The sequence below is a fragment of the Salmo trutta genome, chromosome 17, assembly GCF_901001165.1.
Source record: "Salmo trutta chromosome 17, fSalTru1.1, whole genome shotgun sequence".
Lineage (NCBI taxonomy): Eukaryota > Metazoa > Chordata > Actinopteri > Salmoniformes > Salmonidae > Salmo > Salmo trutta.
The window spans coordinates 2,149,395-2,170,361 of record NC_042973.1 but is presented as its reverse complement, the minus strand read 5'-3'; the positions used below and the strand labels follow the sequence as shown (position 1 = coordinate 2,170,361).

At 46.1% G+C, this 20,967-nt stretch overlaps 1 protein-coding gene across 1 annotated transcript in view; it reads left to right on the top strand.

The window, feature by feature from the left end:
• Positions 1–13,683, top strand: part of LOC115152509 (tumor protein 63) — a 30,785-nt gene extending 17,102 nt beyond the window's left edge. Inside the window, exons 2-4 of the mRNA XM_029697369.1 lie at positions 4,847–4,984; positions 5,241–5,386; positions 13,490–13,683. Coding sequence (XP_029553229.1) covers positions 4,847–4,984; positions 5,241–5,386; positions 13,490–13,683 — 478 coding nt within the window. The remainder of the gene's footprint in view (positions 1–4,846; positions 4,985–5,240; positions 5,387–13,489) is intronic.
• The last annotated feature ends 7,284 nt before the right edge of the window (positions 13,684–20,967 follow it).

Below are 20,967 nucleotides of genomic sequence, written 5' to 3'. Positions count from 1 at the left end.
ATTTCCATTAAAAATCTCTAATCATTTAAAAAAAAAAATGTTTATGTCATTATTTAATTATGGATTTTGTGTTTACATGTTTTTATTTTTTATTTTATTGAAACCAAAATTGCTTATTTATTTTTAACTAATGAAACTGAACCGACCGCAAAAAAAACACAAATCACTCAGTACCGCATACTGAGACACAATGTGTTTAAGATTCTTCATAGCTGTAGTTCAACCTCCTAGAGGTCTAGTTTCCAAACCCCCAAATGCCCCACTTGGTACACACACACACACACTCTCAACACACACACTCTTGTGTTGTGTGTCCCTGCTTAGAGTACATTATGATTAGCCCGGCTCAGATGATGGGCTTCATTACAAAATGCCTGACTGTGTTGTTGAATAAGGTATTCATATCTTCTCTCTCTACCCTCCCCCTACACATAACAGAATGTTGGGGAATTCCACCCTCCACCCGGGCCCTCAAATAGTGGCAGCTTCAGATTATGCCCCCCCCCCCCCCCCCCGCCCACACACATACACACACACAGCCCCCTGTCAAGCCCCCCGTACAGCTGTACACATGCCAGGCGTTTGGGAATCTCAGTGCTGTGGTATCATATACACCGTGTGGGGATTTCCGACTGGCTGTGTGTTCGACTCACACACAGATGACAGCAGCAGCGGAGTTTGCCTGGCTGCCGCTTGAACAATGGACCTTTCTCTGACACTGCTGCTCCAGACTGCTCCAGACTGCCCCAGACTGCCCCAGACTGCTCCAGACTGCTCCAGACTGCTCCAGACTGCTCCAGACTGCCCCAGACTGCCCCAGGCTGCTCCAGGCTGCTCCAGACTGCTCCAGACTGCTCCAGACTGCTCCAGGCTGCTCCAGGCTGCTCCAGGCTGCTCCAGACTGCTCCAGGCTGCTCCAGGCTGCTCCAGACTGCTCCAGGCTGCTCCAGGCTGCTCCAGACTGCTGTAGTGTTACAGAGGGGAGCAGGTCAATGTAGTCCAACCTACTTCACTGACTGACTTCCTTCCTTCCTTCCTTCCTTCCTTCTCTCTTCTTTTTTTCCCGGTCTCTCTGAATGAGCTGTTCAGTACACATTATTCACCTTTTTATGTAGATGGACAACATGATCCTCAGTGCCATGACAATGGAGCTCTTCACGAGTATGTTTTCTGCTGGATGTCTTTTACGCTACGATATTTATACCTCCCTTATAAATTCATATTTTTAAAATCCAACTTTTTACAACCTTTTTGCTCTTAACCGTTCACAGCTATAGGCTCTGCTTCTACCTCCCTAGTATGAAATGACTAGGAGGTTCATCCATTGTATAAAGCACAGCTAGTTTGTTATGGTGTTCCCCTCCTCTCTTCCCTGCAGGTTTAGAGACCTGACCCTCCCCACCTGTCCTCAGAGTTATTTGTTTCATCCTATAGCTTGTTCTCCGTTTTCTATTTAAATAGTGAACCAACTTATATTTTCAGCACTTTTATTTCCCTCACCGATCAAAACTCGTTATCTCACGCTCTGTAACGCCCTGGCCATAGAGAGGGGTTTTTGTTCTTTATTTTTGGTTAGGCCAGGGTGTTACATTGGGTGGGCGTTCTATGTTCATTTTTCTATGTTTTTGTATTTCTTTGTTTTGGGCCCTGTGTGGCTCCCAATCAGGCACAGCTGTAGTTCGTTGTTGCTGATTGGGAGTCACACATAAGTAGCCTATTTTTCCTTTGGGTTGTGTGGGTGATTGTTTTCTGTCTCGTTCGTTTTTGACCAGACAGGACTGTTTGCTATCGTTGGTGTTTTATGTTTTGTTTATAGTGGTTCATTTTATTAAATATTCATAATGAATCCACAACCTCCGCTGCCGTTACACGCTGTCTCTCTGCAGCAGACATATAGTGAGCGATATGTTTAGAACATTAAATCACAATACAAGTAGAATCGTGATAATTGTGATATTCACAATACAGATCGTATCGGCACCTAAGTATCGTGTTATTAATATCGTACCGTGACAATCCCAGCCCTAATTATTATGCTGTTCCTGTCTCTTCCTGCAGGTTGAGAGACCCGTCTTCCCATCTGTCCTGGTAGTTATGGTATTCGGTTATGCTAGTTAGTTACGGTAGTTAGTTGTCGTTACTAGTTAGTGATGATGTATTTCTCTCTTCCTGCAGGTATAGAGACCAGACCTCCCATCTGTCCTGGTAGTTATGGTTATGTTAGTTAGTTACGGTAGTTAGTTATAGTTACTAGTTAGTGATGTTGTATTTCTCTCTTCCTGCAGGTATGGAGACCCGTCCTCCCATCTGTCCTGGTAGTTATGGTTATGTTAGTTAGTTACAGTAGTTAGTTACGGTAGTTAGTTGTAGTTACTAGTTAGTGATGATGTATTTCTCTCTTCCTGCAGGTATAGAGACCCGTCCTCCCACCTGTCCTGGACAGAGTGTTATGGAAGTTAGTTACAGGAAACTTTCAGTATAAACTTAAACAACCAAAACCAGATATAAACTATGTAGAAAAGATAATGGACTTATATATATATATTTTTTTTAAATAATATAATCTTTGAGAGCTAACAGTCACCTAAATATAAGCATAGAAGAATAGATTTTTATGTTTGAGCAAAAAGAACAGCGTTAATCGTGGCAAAATGCATAGAATTGCAGTACATTTGCTTTTAAAACTGCAGCATGTTCTCTGAGCTGCATGGCGAAATGTGTAGAAGTGCAGGAAATTACGCTGAACAAAAATATATAAACGCAACAATTTAAAAGATTTTACTGAGTTCCAGTTCATACGTGGGAATCAATCAATTGAAATAAATTCATTAGGCCCTAATCTATGGATTTCACATGACTGCGAATACAGATATGCATCTGTTAGAGGAATTATCTGAGTGAGGCTAATATAGGAATGCTGTCTGACGTTAGCAATTGATTGATTTCATGAACCTTATTTCTAAGGCTATATATATATTAATATGGGCTATTTTCAGCTCTTTACTGCGTAGCTTATCAGAGATAGACATAATACTGAGAAGAGAAAACAAAGAAAGAGAAGAAAATATACATTCAGCAGTCCATTAATCAATTGGGGGGGGGTATGTGTGTGCTGCGGGGTTGAAGCTACGAACCCATAGGCTTAGCTCTCTCATCCCTTCCAGGCTTTTGGGAGGGAAGGTGGACAATGAGCCTGTCATATCAGATGTAAGCAATGTCCCCACTCTTCTGGCGCACAGCTTCGGGATAGTCCTCGTTGAGCAAGATGTGCGTTTCTCTCAAGTTCTTGTCTCTTTCCTTGAACCTCATGAACTTGCCCAATATCGACCTGGGCCTGTGGTGGGTTTTCCAGTCCTGTGGGCGCGCTTCAGTTTCTCCGTGATCATTTCCCTCACTTTGTCCTCAGACTCCATCCAAGTCTCGTGGAGATTCTGCAATTCCGTCTGCAACAATGTTATTCCACCTTGATTGTCCCTCGAGATAATCTGATTTCTCCGTCATTGTTATCACGGATTCACACACAGAACTGATGTCCTCTATCAATGACTTACAGATTACTGTCATCCTTCCGTTCTCCTGTTTAAACACATCGAGCTGACCCTGGAAAAACTGCAAACTGTCCTTTAGGTCCTGGACCTCTCTGGTCTGGTCGTCCATTCTTCTATTGGTTGGCTCCACCAGTATTTGGACAAAACAACTTCAAGTTATTTTCTTGTTGTAACAACTGCTTGTAGAACTATTTTTGATTGTTTTAAAAGATCCTTCACCTTTGATAGAGAGACACCCAGGGTCCTCAATGGTACTCCCACCGGCTTTGGTCTTTGTCATGGTAGCAAGGTAGGCTACGCTGTTACTCATAGTTCCAGACAGGGCAGGTCACAGGGGAGATGGAAACCGCAACAAACAGCAGGGATTTAGACAGCCGGAAGCCCCGGGACAACAAGCAGCAGGGATCTAGACAGCCGGAAGCCCCGGGACAACAAGCAGCAGGGATCTAGACAGCCGGAAGCCCCGGGACAACAAGCAGCAGGGATCTAGACAGCCGGAAGCCCTGGGACAACAAACAGCAGAGATCTAGACAGCCGGAAGCCCCGGGACAACAAGCAGCAGGGATCTAGACAGCCGGAAGCCCCGGGACAACAAGCAGCAGGGATCTAGTCAGCCGGAAGCCCTGTGACAACAAGCAGCAGGGATCTAGACAGCCGGAAGCCCCGGGACAACAAGCAGCAGGGATCTAGTCAGCCGGAAGCCCCGGGACAACAAGCAGCAGGGATCTAGACAGCCGGAAGCCCCGGGACAATCCGCAGTCCCAGCCATAAGTGTAATAAACTAAGAGCAGCTCTAGATGCACTACATGTTGGCTGAAAGTACACTACATGACCAACAGTATGTGGACACCTGCTCATCAAACATCTCATTCTAAAATCATGGGCATTAATATGGAGTTGGTCCCCCCCTTTTGCTGCTATAACAGCCTCCACTCTTCTGGGAAGGCTTTCCACTAGATGTTGGAACATTGCTGCTATAACAGCCTCCACTCTTCTGGGAAGGCTTTCCACTAGATGTTGGAACATTGCGGCTATAACAGCCTCCACTCTTCTGGGAAGGCTTTCCACTAGATGTTGGAACATTGCTGCTATAACAGCCTCCACTCTTCTGGGAAGGCTTTCCACTAGATGTTGGAACATTGCTGCTATAACAGCCTCCACTCTTCTGGGAAGTCTTTCCACTAGATGTTGGAACATTTCTGCAGGGACTTGCTTATAGAGCCCCCTTCTCCCGTTTCTCCTGGACGGAGAGTTCTAGTAGTTAGTGACGGTGTTCCTTTATCTCTCTCCTCCTGCAGGTATAGAGACCCCTCCTCCTGTTTGTCCTGGACGGAGAGTTCCTTCCTGGCCTCCATAATGTCACAGAACCAATCAGAACAGAGCTCTGACATCCTCAGTCAGGATGTGTTTAACCAGCTACTGGAGATGCTGGACCAGTGAGTCCACACACACACACACACACACACACACACACACACACACACACACACACACACACACACACACACACACACACACACACACACACACACAACACACACACACACACACACACACACACCACACACACACACCACACACACACACACACACACAACACACACACACACACACACACACACACCACACACACCACACCACACAGTTCTAAACCTAGTTAAATCAGTGTTGCCCTGTGTGTGTGTTTCTCAGGTCTGCATTCCACTCGTCGCAGCCCATAGAGCTGAACTTCTCAGACAGCCCTGCAGACGGAGATGGACCAGCAGGGGACACCATCCAGATCAGCATGGACTGCATTAGCATGCACGAGGGACAGGAATCTCTGTCTGTAAGTACATGTAACAGTAGAACACCCACGTACTGTACAATATCCAGATCTGCATGGACTCTACTATCTGACCAGCCTCTACCTGTGAGTACTGTACTGGGACATGGCTAAATAGGTACAGTACATTATAATATTACAATACTATAGATAGCCTACTGGGAAATGTCACAAATGTAAAATACAAATTATTTATTTATAGTCTCACAAGAACACACCAGGCGGTGTAGAGGGCAATAGACCGAACTTTGGGGGGTAGGTCTCACAAGAACACACCTGGCGGTGTAGAGGGCAATAGACCGAACTTTGGGGGGTAGGTCTCACAAGAACACACCTGGCGGTGTAGAGGGCAACAATGGAATTAGTAAATAGAATAGCAAGACCTTTTAGAGGCGGGTCCGTGCAGTCACTGTTACACCATTACACCGTGCAGTCACTGTTACACCGTTACAGTCACTGTTACACCGTTACACCGTTACAGTCACTGTTACACCGTTACACCGTGCAGTCACTGTTACACGTTACAGTCACTGTTACACCATTACACCGTGCAGTCACTGTTACACCGTTACAGTCACTGTTACACCGTTACACCGTTACAGTCACTGTTACACCGTTACACCGTGCAGTCACTGTTACACGTTTCAGTCACTGTTACACCGTTACACCGTTACAGTCACTGTTACACCGTTACACCGTGCAGTCACTGTTACACGTTTCAGTCACTGTTACACCATTACACCGTGCAGTCACTGTTACACCGTTACAGTCACTGTTACACCGTTACACCGTTACAGTCACTGTTACACCGTTACACCGTTCAGTCACTGTTACACCATTACACCGTGCAGTCACTGTTACACCGTTACAGTCACTGTTACACCGTTACACCGTGCAGTCACTGTTACACCGTTACAGTCACTGTTACACCGTTACACCGTGCAGTCACTGTTACAATGGAATTAGTAAATAGAATAGCAAGACCTTTTAGAGGCGGGTCCGTTCAGTCACTGTTACACCGTACAGTCACTGTGGTACTGTACACCATACATGACCGACCAGCTGAAATCGGTTTTATGTAGCAAAAATTAGAGATCGATTTAAAAAAAAAAAAAATTAATTGGACTCAGAGCTACTAAATGTTATATCATACTCTACAGTTGAGGAACAATGGGGAAAGTAATTCTGCTTTGAACGCTGATAAACTTATAAACCCCACTTTTGAGAAAATGTCCTTTTGAATGTTTTGGTTCCACTACTGGAGAGCTCTTCTTTGTCTTCACCCGTTCAGCATCGTTCACACCCTCTTATTAACACCCTCTTATTAACACCCTCTTATTAACACCCTCTTATTAACACCCTCTTATTAACACCCTCTTATTAACACCCTCTTATTAACACCCTCTTATTCACACCCTCTTATTAACACCCTCTTATTAACACCCTCTTATTAACACCCTCATATTAAAGCCTCTTATTAACACCCTCTTATTAACACCCTCTTATTAAAGCCTTAGCCCCACCCTCTTATTAACACCCTCTTATTAACACCCTCTTATTAACACCCTCTTATTAACACCCTCTTATTAAAGCCTTAGCCCCACCCGTCCCTTTCAGGGTTGTACTAAGAGCAACAGCGCCCCTGTAAAGACCTTTTATTTTACACAGATTCTAAATAGCTATTGATAACAAATGTGTATTTTGTGGTTCTGACCCAGAGATTCTTGACCGTTTATTTTGGGACTGTTCTCATGTCAGAAGATTTCAGATTGAGTTCGATTTAATTTGAAAAGGAAACGACTATTAATGTTTATTTGTAAGACTTTGATATTATGTTTTATTGTGAATCAAACGATATGGACCCTGATTTTAACTTTCATTGTTCATTTGTTTATTTTTCATGGCAGATTCTTTATCCATAAAATGAAGTGAGCGAAGGGAGAAAAAATAAACCCTCTTCACATTTGTTGAAGATTATTTCAATTTAATCAGTAAGTGTTTTTGACAAATTGAAACTGTATCTGGATATCTAATACCCCTGTCTTTTAGGTGTATTTACTATTGTTTGTATATTTCTGTTTTTCTATTTGTTTCTTTCATAATTATATATATATTTTTAAATAGTAGTCAAGCATCCAAGCTAACTTGCTAGCTACTTCCAGACGCAAATGAGAGAACAGCTCACTGAACATTACTCGCCCTATCAGAGCTGGTTAGGCTGTTATGTTATCCGGAGCGTTGGGGACTGTAACTGTGCTGTCAGATTGTCCGTTGGTAAATTCAGAGCGTTTCGCCTCTCGACCCGTTCAGCGCACACACTGGACTACTCTGGCCGACGAGTAGGGTTGACTCGAACGTTCTGACGTCACAACAGTCAATCACCCAAGCTAACTGGTTAGGTACTTCCAGACACAAATGAGAGAACAGCTCACTCAAATCAGAGTTTATTTGTCACGTGCGGCGAATACAACAGGTGTAGTGGACCTCACAGTGAAATGCTGAATACAACAGGTGTAGTAGACCTCACAGTGAAATGCTGAATACAACAGGTGTAGTAGACCTTACAGTGAAATGCTGAATACAACAGGTGTAGTAGACCTTACAGTGAAATGCTGAATACAACAGGTGTAGTAGACCTTACAGTGAAATGCTGAATACAACAGGTGTAGTAGACCTCACAGTGAAATGCTGAATATAACAGGTGTAGTAGACCTCACAGTGAAATGCTGAATACAACAGGTGTAGTAGACCTCACAGTGAAATGCTGAATACAACAGGTGTATTAGACCTCACAGTGAAATGCTGAATACAACAGGTGTAGTAGACCTCACAGTGAAATGCTGAATACAACAGGTGTAGTAGACCTCACAGTGAAATGCTGAATACAACAGGTGTAGTAGACCTTACAGTGAAATGCTGAATACAACAGGTGTAGTAGACCTCACAGTGAAATGCTGAATACAACAGGTGTAGTAGACCTTAGAGTGAAATGCTGAATACAACAGGTGTAGTAGACCTCACAGTGAAATGCTGAATACAACAGGTGTAGTAGACCTCACAGTGAAATGCTGAATACAACAGGTGTAGTAGACCTCACAGTGAAATGCTGAATACAACAGGTGTAGTAGACCTCACAGTGAAATGCTGAATACAACAGGTGTAGTAGACCTCACAGTGAAATGCTGAATACAACAGGTGTAGTAGACCACACAGTGAAATGTTTACTTACAGGCTCTAACCAATAGCGCAGAAAAGGTATTAGGTGAACAATAGGTAGGTAAAGAAATACAAACAACAGTAAAAAGACAGTAGAGAGGCTATATACAGTAGAGAGGCTATATACAGTAGAGAGGTTATATACAGTAGAGAGGCTATATACAGTAGAGAGGCTATATACAGTAGAGAGGTGATATACAGTAGAGAGGCTATATACAGTAGAGAGGTTATATACAGTAGAGAGGCTACATACAGTAGAGAGGCTATATACAGTAGAGAGGTTATATACAGTAGAGAGGCTATATACAGTAGAGAGGCTATATACAGTAGTGAGGTTATATACAGTAGAGAGGCTATATACAGTAGAGAGGTTATATACAGTAGAGAGGCTATATACAGTATAGGATTTATACAGTAGTGAGTCTATATACAGTAGAGAGGCTATATACAGTAGAGAGGCTATATACAGTAGAGAGGTGATATACAGTAGAGAGGCTATATACAGTAGAGAGGTTATATACAGTAGAGAGGCTATATACAGTAGAGAGGCTATATACAGTAGAGAGGCTATATACAGTAGAGAGGCTATATACAGTAGAGAGGCTATATACAGTAGAGAGGCTATAGACAGTAGAGAGGCTATATACAGTAGAGAGGCTATATACAGTAGAGAGGCTATAGACAGTAGAGAGGTTATATACAGTAGAGGCTATATACAGTAGAGGGGCTATATACAGTAGAGAGGTTATATACAGTAGAGAGGCTATATACAGTAGAGAGGTTATATACAGTAGAGGCTATATACAGTAGAGGGGCTATATACAGTAGAGAGGTTATATACAGTAGAGAGGCTATATACAGTACGGAGGCTATATACAGTAGAGAGGCTATATACAGTAGAGAGGCTATATACAGTAGAGAGGTTATATACAGTAGAGAGGCTACATACAGTAGAGAGGTTATATACAGTAGAGAGGTTATATACAGTAGAGAGGCTACATACAGTAGAGAGGCTACATACAGTATAGGATATATACGGTAGCGAGTCTATATACAGTAGAGCGGCTATATACAATAGAGAGGCTATATACAGTAGAGAGGTTATATACAGTAGAGAGGCTATATACAGTAGAGAGGCTATATACAGTAGAGAGGCTATATACAGTAGAGGCTATAGACAGTAGAGAGGCTATATACAGTAGAGAGGCTATATACAGTAGAGGTTATATACAGTAGAGAGGCTATAGACAGTAGAGGTTATATACAGTAGAGAGGCTATAGACAGTAGAGAGGCTATAGACAGTAGACAGGCTATATACAGTAGAGAGGCTGTATACAGTAGAGAGGCTATATACAGTAGACAGGCTATATACAGTAGAGAGGCTATATACAGTAGAGAGGCTATATACAGTAGAGAGGCTATAGACAGTAGAGAGGCTATATACAGTAGAGAGGTTATATACAATAGAGAGGCTATATACAGTAGAGAGGCTACATACAGTAGAGAGACTATATACAGTAGAGAGGCTATATACAGTAGAGAGGCTATATACAGTAGAGAGGCTATATACAGTAGAGAGACTATATACAGTAGAGAGGCTATATACAGTAGAGAGGCTATATACAGTAGAGAGGTTATATACAGTAGAGAGGCTATATACAGTAGAGAGGCTATATACAGTAGAGAGGTTATATACAGTAGAGAGGCTATAGACAGTAGAGAGGTTATATACAGTAGAGAGGCTATATACAGTAGAGAGGCTATATACAGTACGGAGGCTATATACAGTAGAGAGGCTATAGACAGTAGAGAGGCTATATACAGTAGAGAGGCTATATACAGTATAGGATTTATACAGTAGTGAGTCTATATACAGTAGAGAGGCTATATACAGTAGAGAGGCTATATACAGTAGAGAGGCTATATACAGTATAGAGGTTATATACAGTAGAGAGGCTATAGACAGTAGAGAGGTTATATACAGTAGAGAGGTTATATACAGTAGAGAGGCTACATACAGTAGAGAGGTTATATACAGTAGAGAGGCTATATACAGTAGAGAGGTTATATACAGTAGAGAGGCTATATACAGTAGAGAGGCTATATACAGTAGCGAGGCTACATACAGACACCGGTTAGTCAGGCTGATTGAGGTAGTATGTACATGAATGTATAGTTAAAGTGACTATGCATATATGATAAACGGAGAGTAGCAGCAGCGTAAAAGAGGGGTTGGGGGGGGGCACACAATGCAAATAGTCCAGGTAGCCATTTGATTACCTGTTCAGGAGTCTTATGGCTTGGGGGTAAAAACTGGAGTCTTTGACAATTTTTAGGGCCTTCCTCTGACACCGCCTGGTGTAGAGGTCCTGGATGGCAGGCAGCTTAGCCCCAGTGTTGTACTGGGCCGTACGCACTGCCCTTTGTAGTGCCTGACCATTTTACTCGCCCTAGCAGAGCTGGTTAGGCTGTTTTCATGTAATCCAGAGTGTTGGTGACAATTTAATTTTTTATTTTTTTTTGCCGAAGTTTACTGACACCGGCCATATTCAACGGGTGTTGGACGTTCGTAAATTCATCAGTTGTTCTGCGCTCTGGAACACTCAGACGAGAGTGCTCTGAAATCGGAGTAGATGGCCACACTGAATTTACGAACGCACCCGAAATGGTTACTTGCATAGTGGAGTCTTTTTGTTAAGACATGTAGCTAACTAGGTAAACAATGAACCATAAGCACAACTCATGATGTTACCACCTTGCATGAATCTGCACGTAGCTAACCAACCAGGTTCAATGTTAGCTAGCCAAGCAAATGGCTCTGAGATACTAAATAATAAAATCATACACGTAACGTTAGCTAGTGAACTAGCCATCTGTTCGCTAGCTAATAGTACACTTTACCTTGAAATTAAACCACTTTCTTACCCGTATTACATCATAGGTGGACGCGTCTCCTGTCAAAGATGCCATGTTTGCCCTTAGTTTGAAGATGTAATCCGGAGACGGGTGTTTTCTCCATCTCCTTAGCTATTGTAACAGTGTAGGTTCCGTCCCTCTCTTCACCCCAACCTGGGCTCAAACCAGGGACCCTCTGCACACATCAACAACTGACACCCCACGAAGCATCGTTACCCATCGCGCCACAAAGGCCGCGGCCCTTGCAACGCAAGGGGAACAACTACTTCAGGTCTCAGAGCGAGTGACGTCACCGATTGAAACGCTATTAGCGCGCACTACCGCTAACTAACTAGCCATTTCACATCGGTTACGCTATCATACACTGATTTCAAAACTCGGCCCTCCAGACAGTGGAGAGCAACACTTATACAGTTTTACTACACAATATATATATATATATATATTTTAAGAAGCATCGTTAGACAGGATTACCAACACATACTAACCAGCTCAAATAGAGAGAAGCGTGCTATATGGCAGACCAATCCAAACTCATCTCTCTGCATATCCAGCCTACTCATTATCTCAGCCAATCATGGCTAGCGGGAAGGTTTGCTGACTTTTTCGGTAGCTAAACCAACTAGGCTCGTAATTTAGACGTTTTATTCGTATTTACAGATGGCGTACAAGTTTGTTATTAAGGCACATGAAAGTTCACATGTTCCAGAAGGCATTTCTGCCCAAAAATAAAACACATTTTGATAATAAAAAATAAAAAACAATTTTAAAGTGTACGTTCAAACGGCTCTCTTGTGAAGTAGTGACCCAAGACATGCGCCTAGTTTCCTGAAACGAGTCACAAACAGTTTCTGTTGACCTGTACACCATACAGTGTGGCTCAGTTGGTAGAGCATGGTGTTTGCAATGCCAGGGTTGTGGGTTCGATTCCCACGGGAGACCAGTACGGGGGGAAAAAAATGTATGAAATGTATTCACTACTGTAAGTCGCTCTGGATAAGAGCGTCTGGTAAAATGTAATTATCTTTTGAAAAGAGCACAGATTTGCCATAACGTCATACAAACCGTACATGACCTAGAATAGTGGAACGTCTTTGCATTTCAATTTTAGTCATTTATCCAGAGCGACTTACAGTAGTGAATGCATACATTTCATACAATTTCATACATTTCATTAAAAAAAAAAATCTTGTGCTGGCCCACCGTGGGAATCCAACCCACAACCCTGGCATTGCAAACACAATGCTCTACCAACTGAGCCACAGGGGAAGCTGTAGCCAAACCCACGGGTCAGTCAGCTGTGTCTTTCTGACATCAGTTAGCCGCCATGCCCTCTACACTATTGTAGATGAGGTGAATGCTCTCCTGCTCCCAATGGAGGAGTGCTGTTGCCAGCAGCAGAGCAGTGTGTGGAACTAAGTAATGCTGCTCCAACTTCATTGTGTTTGCCTCAGGGGGGGCTGTTCTGCTCTCTCTCTCTCTGTCTCTGTCTCTCTGTCTCTCTCTGCCTCTGTCTCTCTGTCTCTGTCTCTCTGTCTCTGTCTCTCTCTGTTTCTCTCTCTCTGTGTCTCTCTCTCTCTGTGTCTCTCTCTGTCTTTGTCTCTCTCTCTCTGTGTCTCTCTCTATCTTTGTCTCTCTGTCTCTCTATGTCTCTCTGTCTCTCTGTCTCTGTCTTTCTCTCTGTCTCTCTGTCTCTCTGTCTCTGTCTTTCTCTCTGTCTTTCTCTCTGTCTTTCTCTCTGTCTCTGTCTTTCTCTCTGTCTTTCTCTCTGTCTCTGTCTCTGTCTTTCTCTCTGTCTCTGTCTCTGTCTCTCTGTCTCTCTCTCTGTCTCTCTGTCTCTCTGTTCTCTGTCTCTCTGTTCTCTGTCTCTGTCTCTCTCTCTGTCTCTCTCTCCTGTCTCTCTGTCTCTCTCTCTCTGTCTCTCTCTCTCTGTCTCTCTCTCTCTGTCTCTCTCTCTCTGTCTCTCTCTCTCTCTCGATATAGTGATTAATACCGCGCCCCCACCTTCCTCGTCACCTCCACCCACCTTCCGCTCCACCTCCACCAAGGGAGGGGCGTGGTACGGGGGCATGCAGCGTCGTGTGGGGCTGAACATGGCAGGGTGCCAATCACCATTGCCTGCCGCCCAGCCTGCCACCCAACCCGATTATTACCTAGTTAGACCCAGCCTCTATTGATGAAAGACCACGATGGGCAAGGCAAATACCTCTCTCCTTCCCCCCAAAATCACCTCCCTCCCTCCCTCAAATCACCTCCCTCCTACAGAGGTGTCTCTCTCTCTCTTTCATGAGTCGTTAGAATGCCGTTCTGTTGATGGCCCTGGGGGAATGGTTGTTTTGTGGAGGGTTTCATGTTTCATTTGAAATTCCTCTTCTTCTGGTAGGTCCCCCCCCCCCCCCCATAGCTGCAGGGCAGCAATTTAACGCAGCACCTGCCTCCCTCAGAGGTCCCGTCTCTCGCTCTGTCTCTCTCTCTCTCTGTGTGTGTGTGTGTGTGTGTCACCTCTACCTGGGTGGGGAACAGGGGGAGGGTAGAATAACATGAAGGAATGTGTCAGAAACAGTGGCATGAGAAAGGTTATATCCTACCCTAAACAGCTGATTGAACAGCCTGATAAAGCTGTGATCAGCTGAGCGTGGCCGGGCCAACACAGAGCTGAGCGTGGCCGGGCCAACACAGAGCTGAGCGTGGCCGGGCCGGGCCAACACAGAGCTGAGCGTGGCCGGGCCGGGCCAACACAGAGCTGAGCGTGGCCGGGCCGGGCCAACACAGAGCTGAGCGTGGCCGGGCCAACACAGAGCTGAGCGTGGCCAGGCCGGGCCAACACAGAGCTGAGCGTGGCCGGGCCAACACAGAGCTGAGCGTGGCCGGGCCGGGCCAACACAGAGCTGAGCGTGGCCGGGCCGGGCCAACACAGAGCTGAGCGTGGCCGGGCCGGGCCAACACAGAGCTGAGCGTGGCCGGCCGGGCCAACACAGAGCTGAGCTTGGCCGGGCCGGGCCAACACAGAGCTGAGCGTGGCCGGGCCAACACAGAGCTGAGCGTGGCCGGGCCAACACAGAGCTGAGCGTGGCCGGGCCAACACAGAGCTGAGCGTGGCCGGGCCAACACAGAGCTGAGAAGGAAGATGCATCCCAAATAGTACCATAATCGCTATAAAGTTCACTACATTTGACCAGAGCTCTATTTCCAATCCCTATAGGCTCTGGTCAAAAGCAGTGAACTATATAGGGAATATGGGGCCATTTGGGAGACGGGATAAAGACTGAGACTGAGAGGTCTCTGTTAGAGACAGGATGAGGACTGAGAGGTCTCTGTTAGAGACAGGATGGTGACTGAGAGGTCCCTGTTAGAGACAGGATGAAGACTGAGACTGAGAGGTCCCTGTTAGAGACAGGATGTTGACTGAGACTGAGAGGTCTCTGTTAGAGACAGGATGTAGACTGAGAGGTCCCTGTTAGAGACGGGATGTAGACTGAGACTGAGAGGTCCCTGTTAGAGACAGGATGTAGACTGAGATGTCCCTGTTAGAGACAGGATGGAGACTGAGACTGAGAGGTCCCTGTTAGAGACAGGATAGAGACTGAGACTGAGAGGTCTCTGTTAGAGACAGGATGTAGACTGAGAGGTCCTTGTTAGAGACAGGATGTAGACTGAGACTGAGAGGTCCCTGTTAGAGACAGGACGTAGACTGAGAGGTCCCTGTTAGAGACAAGATGTAGACTGAGAGGTCCCTGTTAGAGACAGGATGTAGACTGAGAGGTCCCTGTTAGAAACAGGATGTAGACTGAGAGGTCCCTGTTAGAGACAGGATGAGGACTGAGAGGTCCCTGTTAGAGACAGGATATAGACTGAGAGGTCCCTGTTAGAGACAGGATGTAGACTGAGAGGTCCCTGTTAGAGACAGGATGTAGACTGAGAGGTCTCTGTTAGAGACAGGATGTAGACTGAGACTGAGAGGTCCCTGCTAGAGACAGGACGTAGACTGAGAGGTCCCTGCTAGAGACGGGATGTAGACTGAGACTGAGAGGTCCCTGTAGAGACAGGATGAAGACTGAGACTGAGAGGTCCCTGTTAGAGACAGGATGTAGACTGAGACTGAGAGGTCTCTGTTAGAGATAGGATGTAGACCGAGAGGTCCCTGTTAGAGACAGGATGAAGACTGAGAGATCCCTGTTAGAAACAGGATGTTGACTGAGAGGTCCCTGTTAGAGACAGGATGTAGACTGAGAGGTCCCTGTTAGAGACAGGATGTAGACTGAGAGGTCTCTGTTAGAGACAGGATGAAGACTGAGAGGTCCCTGTTAGAGACAGGATGTAGACTGAGACTGAGAGGTCCCTGTTAGAAACAGGATGTAGACTGAGACTGAGAGGTCCCTGTAGAGACAGGATGACGACTGAGAGATCCCTGTTGGAGACAGGATGAAGACTGAGAGATCCCTGTTAGAGACAGGATGAAGACTGAGAGGTCCCTGTTAGAGACAGGATGAGGACTGAGAGGTCCCTGTTAGAGACAGGATGAGGACTGAGAGGTCCCTGTTAGAGACAGGATGTAGACTGAGAGGCCCCTGTTAGAGACAGGATGGAGACTGAGACTGAGAGGTCTCTGTTAGAGACAGGATGAGGACTGAGAGGTCTCTGTTAGAGACAGGATAGTGACTGAGAGGTCCCTGTTAGAGACAGGATGAAGACTGAGACTGAGAGGTCCCTGTTAGAGACAGGATGTAGACTGAGAGGTCCCTGTTAGAGACAGGATGTGGACTGAGACTGAGAGGTCCCTGTTAGAGACAGGATGGAGACTGAGACTGAGAGGTCCCTGTTAGAGACAGGACGTAGACTGAGAGGTGCCTGCTAGAGACGGGATGTAGACTGAGACTGAGAGGTCCCTGTTAGGAACAGGATGTAGACTGAGAGGTCCCTGTTAGAGACAGGATGTAGACTGAGAGGTCCCTGTTAGAGACAGGATAAAGACTGAGAGGTCCCTGTTAGAGACAGGATGTAGACTGAGAGGTCCCTGTTAGAAAAAGAATGTAGACTGAGACTGAGAGGTCCCTGTAGAGACAGGATGTAGACTGAGAGGTCTCTGTTAGAGACAGGATGAAGACTGAGAGGTCCCTGTTAGAGACAGGATGTAGACTGAGACTGAGAGGTCCCTGTTAGAAAAAGAATGTAGACTGAGACTGAGAGGTCCCTGTAGAGACAGGATAAAGACTGAGAGGTCCCTGTTAGAGACAGGACGAGGACTGAGAGGTCCCTGTTAGAGACAGGATGAGGACTGAGAGGTCCCTGTTAGAGACAGGATGTAGACTGAGAGGTCCCTGTTAGAGACAGGATGAGGACAGAGAGGTCCCTGTTAGAGACAGGATGGAGACTGAGAGGTCCCTGTTAGAGACAGGATGTGGACTGAGACTGAGAGGTCCCTGTTAGAGACAGGACGTAGACTGAGCAGGATGGAGATTCACAGCAGAGTTGTTCTGTCAACATGCAGAGGAGTGGCTCTTATTGCATGTCTGGAATCACCCGTCTATCTTCAGTACACCTCTCATGCGTTACATAGCCATGTTTCCTTTTGAATTCTTAGAACAACAGCTACATATTGCTGTAAGAATTTCCTATAATAACAATACAACTATTGGAATTTCAAGTTAACTGTTATAACTAATAATGGTCCCTTTTTTCAAGGTATGCCTGATTCTTTTGCCTTCTGTTTTCACGTCAAATCAAATCAAATCTATTTATATAGCCCTTCTTACATCAGCTGATATCTCAAAGTGCTGTACAGAAACCCAGCCTAAAACCCCCAAACAGCAAGCAATGCAGGTGTAGAAGCACGGTGGCTAGGAAAAACTCCCTAGGAAAAACTCCCTAGAAAGGCCAAAACCTAGGAAGAAACCTACAGAGGAACCAGGCTATGAGGGGTGGCCAGTCCTCTTCTGGCTGTGCAGGAACCTAGGAAGAAACCTAGAGAGGAACCAGGCTATGAGGGGTGGCCAGTCCTCTTCTGGCTGTGCAGGAACCTAGGAAGAAACCTAGAGAGGAACCAGGCTATGAGGGGTGGCCAGTCCTCTTCTGGCTGTGCAGGAACCTAGGAAGAAACCTAGAGAGGAACCAGGCTATGAGGGGTGGCCAGTCCTCTTCTGGCTGTGCCGGGTGGAGAGGAACCAGGCTATGAGGGGTGGCCAGTCCTCTTCTGGCTGTGCATGGGAATACTTTTGTTATCACATGAATGGAAGGGGGAAAAAGGTGACGCAACAGTCCAAGCTAGAGAATAGTTCCAATTCCTGCCGGACTCATTCCCAAAGCAGGACTCTCTCATGAGCTTTACCGTTCATCTCAATGAGTTACACATGAATACCTTTCACTGCCTTGGCATTTCAACAGATGTTGTGTCTTTGCAGAACCATGAGAATTTGCACTATGATCTCTTTTGAAAGGCTGTTTTCACTCAGCAAGTTCCCGGTTTTCTGATGTTATGAGTGAGATATCTCACGTGTGGGAGATTCGCTAGAGTCACATACTCTCGGAAGAACCTATCAAAAGCGTCTGTTGGAGACAGACAGGTAGCGTGGCGAATGAGGTGAGCCCCTCACCTCCATAAAATCCCTCAGGGTAGTTCCCAGAATCCCCCAGGGTAGTTCCCAGCATCCCCCAGGGTATTACCCAGCATCCCCCAGGGTATTACCCAGCATCCCCCAGGGTATTACCCAGCATCCCCCAGGATAGTACCCAGCATCCCCCAGGGTAGTACCCAGCATCCCCCAGGGTAGTACCCAGCATCCCCCAGGGTAGAACCCAGCATCCCCCAGGTTAGTACCCAGCATCTCAGGGTAGTACCCAGCATCCCCCAGGGTATTACCCAGCATCCCCCAGGGTATTACCCAGCATCCCCCAGGGTAGTACCCAGCATCACCCAGGGTAGTTCCCAGAATCCCCCAGGGTAGTACCCAGAATCCCCCAGGGTAGTACCCAGCATCCCTCAGGGTAGAACCCAGCATCCCCCAGGGTATTACCCAGCATCCCCCAGGGTAGTACCCAGCATCTCCCAGGGTATTACCCAGCATCCCTCAGGGTAGTACCCAAGCATCCCCCAGGGTATCACCCAGCATCCCCAGGGTAGTACCCAGCATCCCCCAGGGTATTACCCAGCATCCCCCAGGGTATTGCCCAGCATCCCCCAGGGTATTACCCAGCATCCCCCAGGGTATTACCCAGCATCCCCCAGGGTAGTACCCAGCATACCCCAGGGTATTACCCAGCATCCCCCAGGGTAGTACCCAGCATACCCCAGGGTATTACCAAGCATCACTCAGGGTAGTTCCAGCATCAGCAACCCTCAGAGGCTCTGAAAATGTAGTTTTACAGAAGTAAAATCAGTAAGGTTGGTCTGAATGCTTTAACTTAATAATAATATTTAATATAATTCATGTGGTTTCCTATTCTATGGTCATAGTGGGAATGTAATGTGAGGTTACAAATGTTATCATCAGCATAACGTCAGATCTCTCCTCTCTATTCGCTACGTGGTGGGGAATGTCGTTCACCTATTGACCTTTTTATAACCTACGAGCACGGCACAATAAAGCACATTCCTCATGCTTGCTGTTTAACCTGTGGGCTCACTCTTGCCCATAGGTTAAACAGCAAGGAGTAAACACCCAAGAAGGTCCAGAAACAGCCCATCGGGGGGGAAAAAACCTCCTTATAAAGAAGTGAAGCCCAATACATTGCTCCAATCTGAGTTATGTCCAAAACCCAGGGCCCAACAGGTACACTCTTCTGTAGCAGAGGGGCCATCCAGGCCCCTTCGAAGGGGTTCATTAATTTATAAATAAACATCATTACCGTAGAGGAGAGAAGTGGTTCCTCGAGGATGGTGCCCAATGAGCGAAGAGCATGACACCGTTGCCTGAACTCTCCTACAGTTGAAGTCGATGCCCACTGGACAGCGATGGGACGCTCTTCTGGGGAAGGCAACAGGCAGAAAGCCATAGGCTCCAAGGTGTTGACCAGGGCCAAAGATGGGGTTAGGTACATTAACCTGGAAAAGAAAAAAAACACTGGGCAGACTGCTGGTGTGAATAGTGGCTGGTAGGACACAGTCCACCCATATGCTTAGGGACACCATGGGTTGTAACAACACAGTCCACCCATATGCTTAGGGACACCATGGGTTGTAGTAACACAGTCCACCCATACGCTTAGGGACACCATGGGTTGTAGGGACGCAGTCCACCCATACGCTTAGGGACACCATGGGTTGTAGGGACACAGTCCACCCATATGCTTAGGGACACCATGGGTTGTAGGGACACAGTCCACCCATATGCTTAGGGACACCATGGGTTGTAGTAAAACACAGTCCACCCATACGCTTAGGGACACCATGGGTTGTAGGGACACAGTCCATCCATATGCTTAGGGGCACCATGGGTTGTAGGGACACAGTCCACCCATATGCTTAGGGACACCATGGGTTGTAGTAAGTCCACCCATATGCTTAGGGACACCATGGGTTGTAGTAAAACACAGTCCACCCATACGCTTAGGGACACCATGGGTTGTAGGGACACAGTCCACCCATATGCTTAGGGACACCATGGGTTGTAGGAACACAGTCCACCCATATGCTTAGGGACACCATGGGTTGTAGTAAGTCCACCCATATGCTTAGGGACACCATGGGTTGTAGTAAAACACAGTCCACCCATACGCTTAGGGACACCATGGGTTGTAGTAAGTCCACCCATATGCTTAGGGACACCATGGGTCGTAGTAAGTCCACCCATATGCTTAGGGACACCATGGGTCGTAGTAACACAGTCCACCCATACGCTTAGGGACACCGTGGGTTGTAGCAACACAGTCCACCCATACGGTTAGGGACACCGTGGGTTGTTGTAACAGTCCACCCATACGGTTAGGGACACCATGGGTCGTAGTAACACAGTCCACCCATACGGTTAGGGACACCGTGGGTTGTTGTAACAGTCCACCCATCAAATCAAATCAAATCAAATTTATTTATATAGCCCTTCGTACATCAGCTGAAATCTCAAAGTGCTGTACAGAAACCCAGCCTAAAACCCCAAACAGCAAGCAATGCATGTGAAAGAAGCACGGTGGCTGGGAAAAACTCCCTAGGAAAACCTCCTGAGAAAGGCCAAAAACCTAGGAAGAAACCTAGAGAGGAACCAGGCTATGAGGGGTGGCCAGTCCTCTTCTGGCTGTGCCGGGTGGATATTATAACAGAACATGGTCAAGATGTTAAAATGTTCGTAAATGACCAGCATGGTCAAATAATAATAATCATAGTAATTGTCGAGGGTGCAACAAGCACGTCCGGTGAAACAGGTCAGGGTTCCGTAGCCGCAGGCAGAACAGTTGAAACTGGAGCAGCAGCATGGCCAGGTGGACTGGGGACAGCAAGGAGTCATCATGCCAGGTAGTCCTGAGGCATGGTC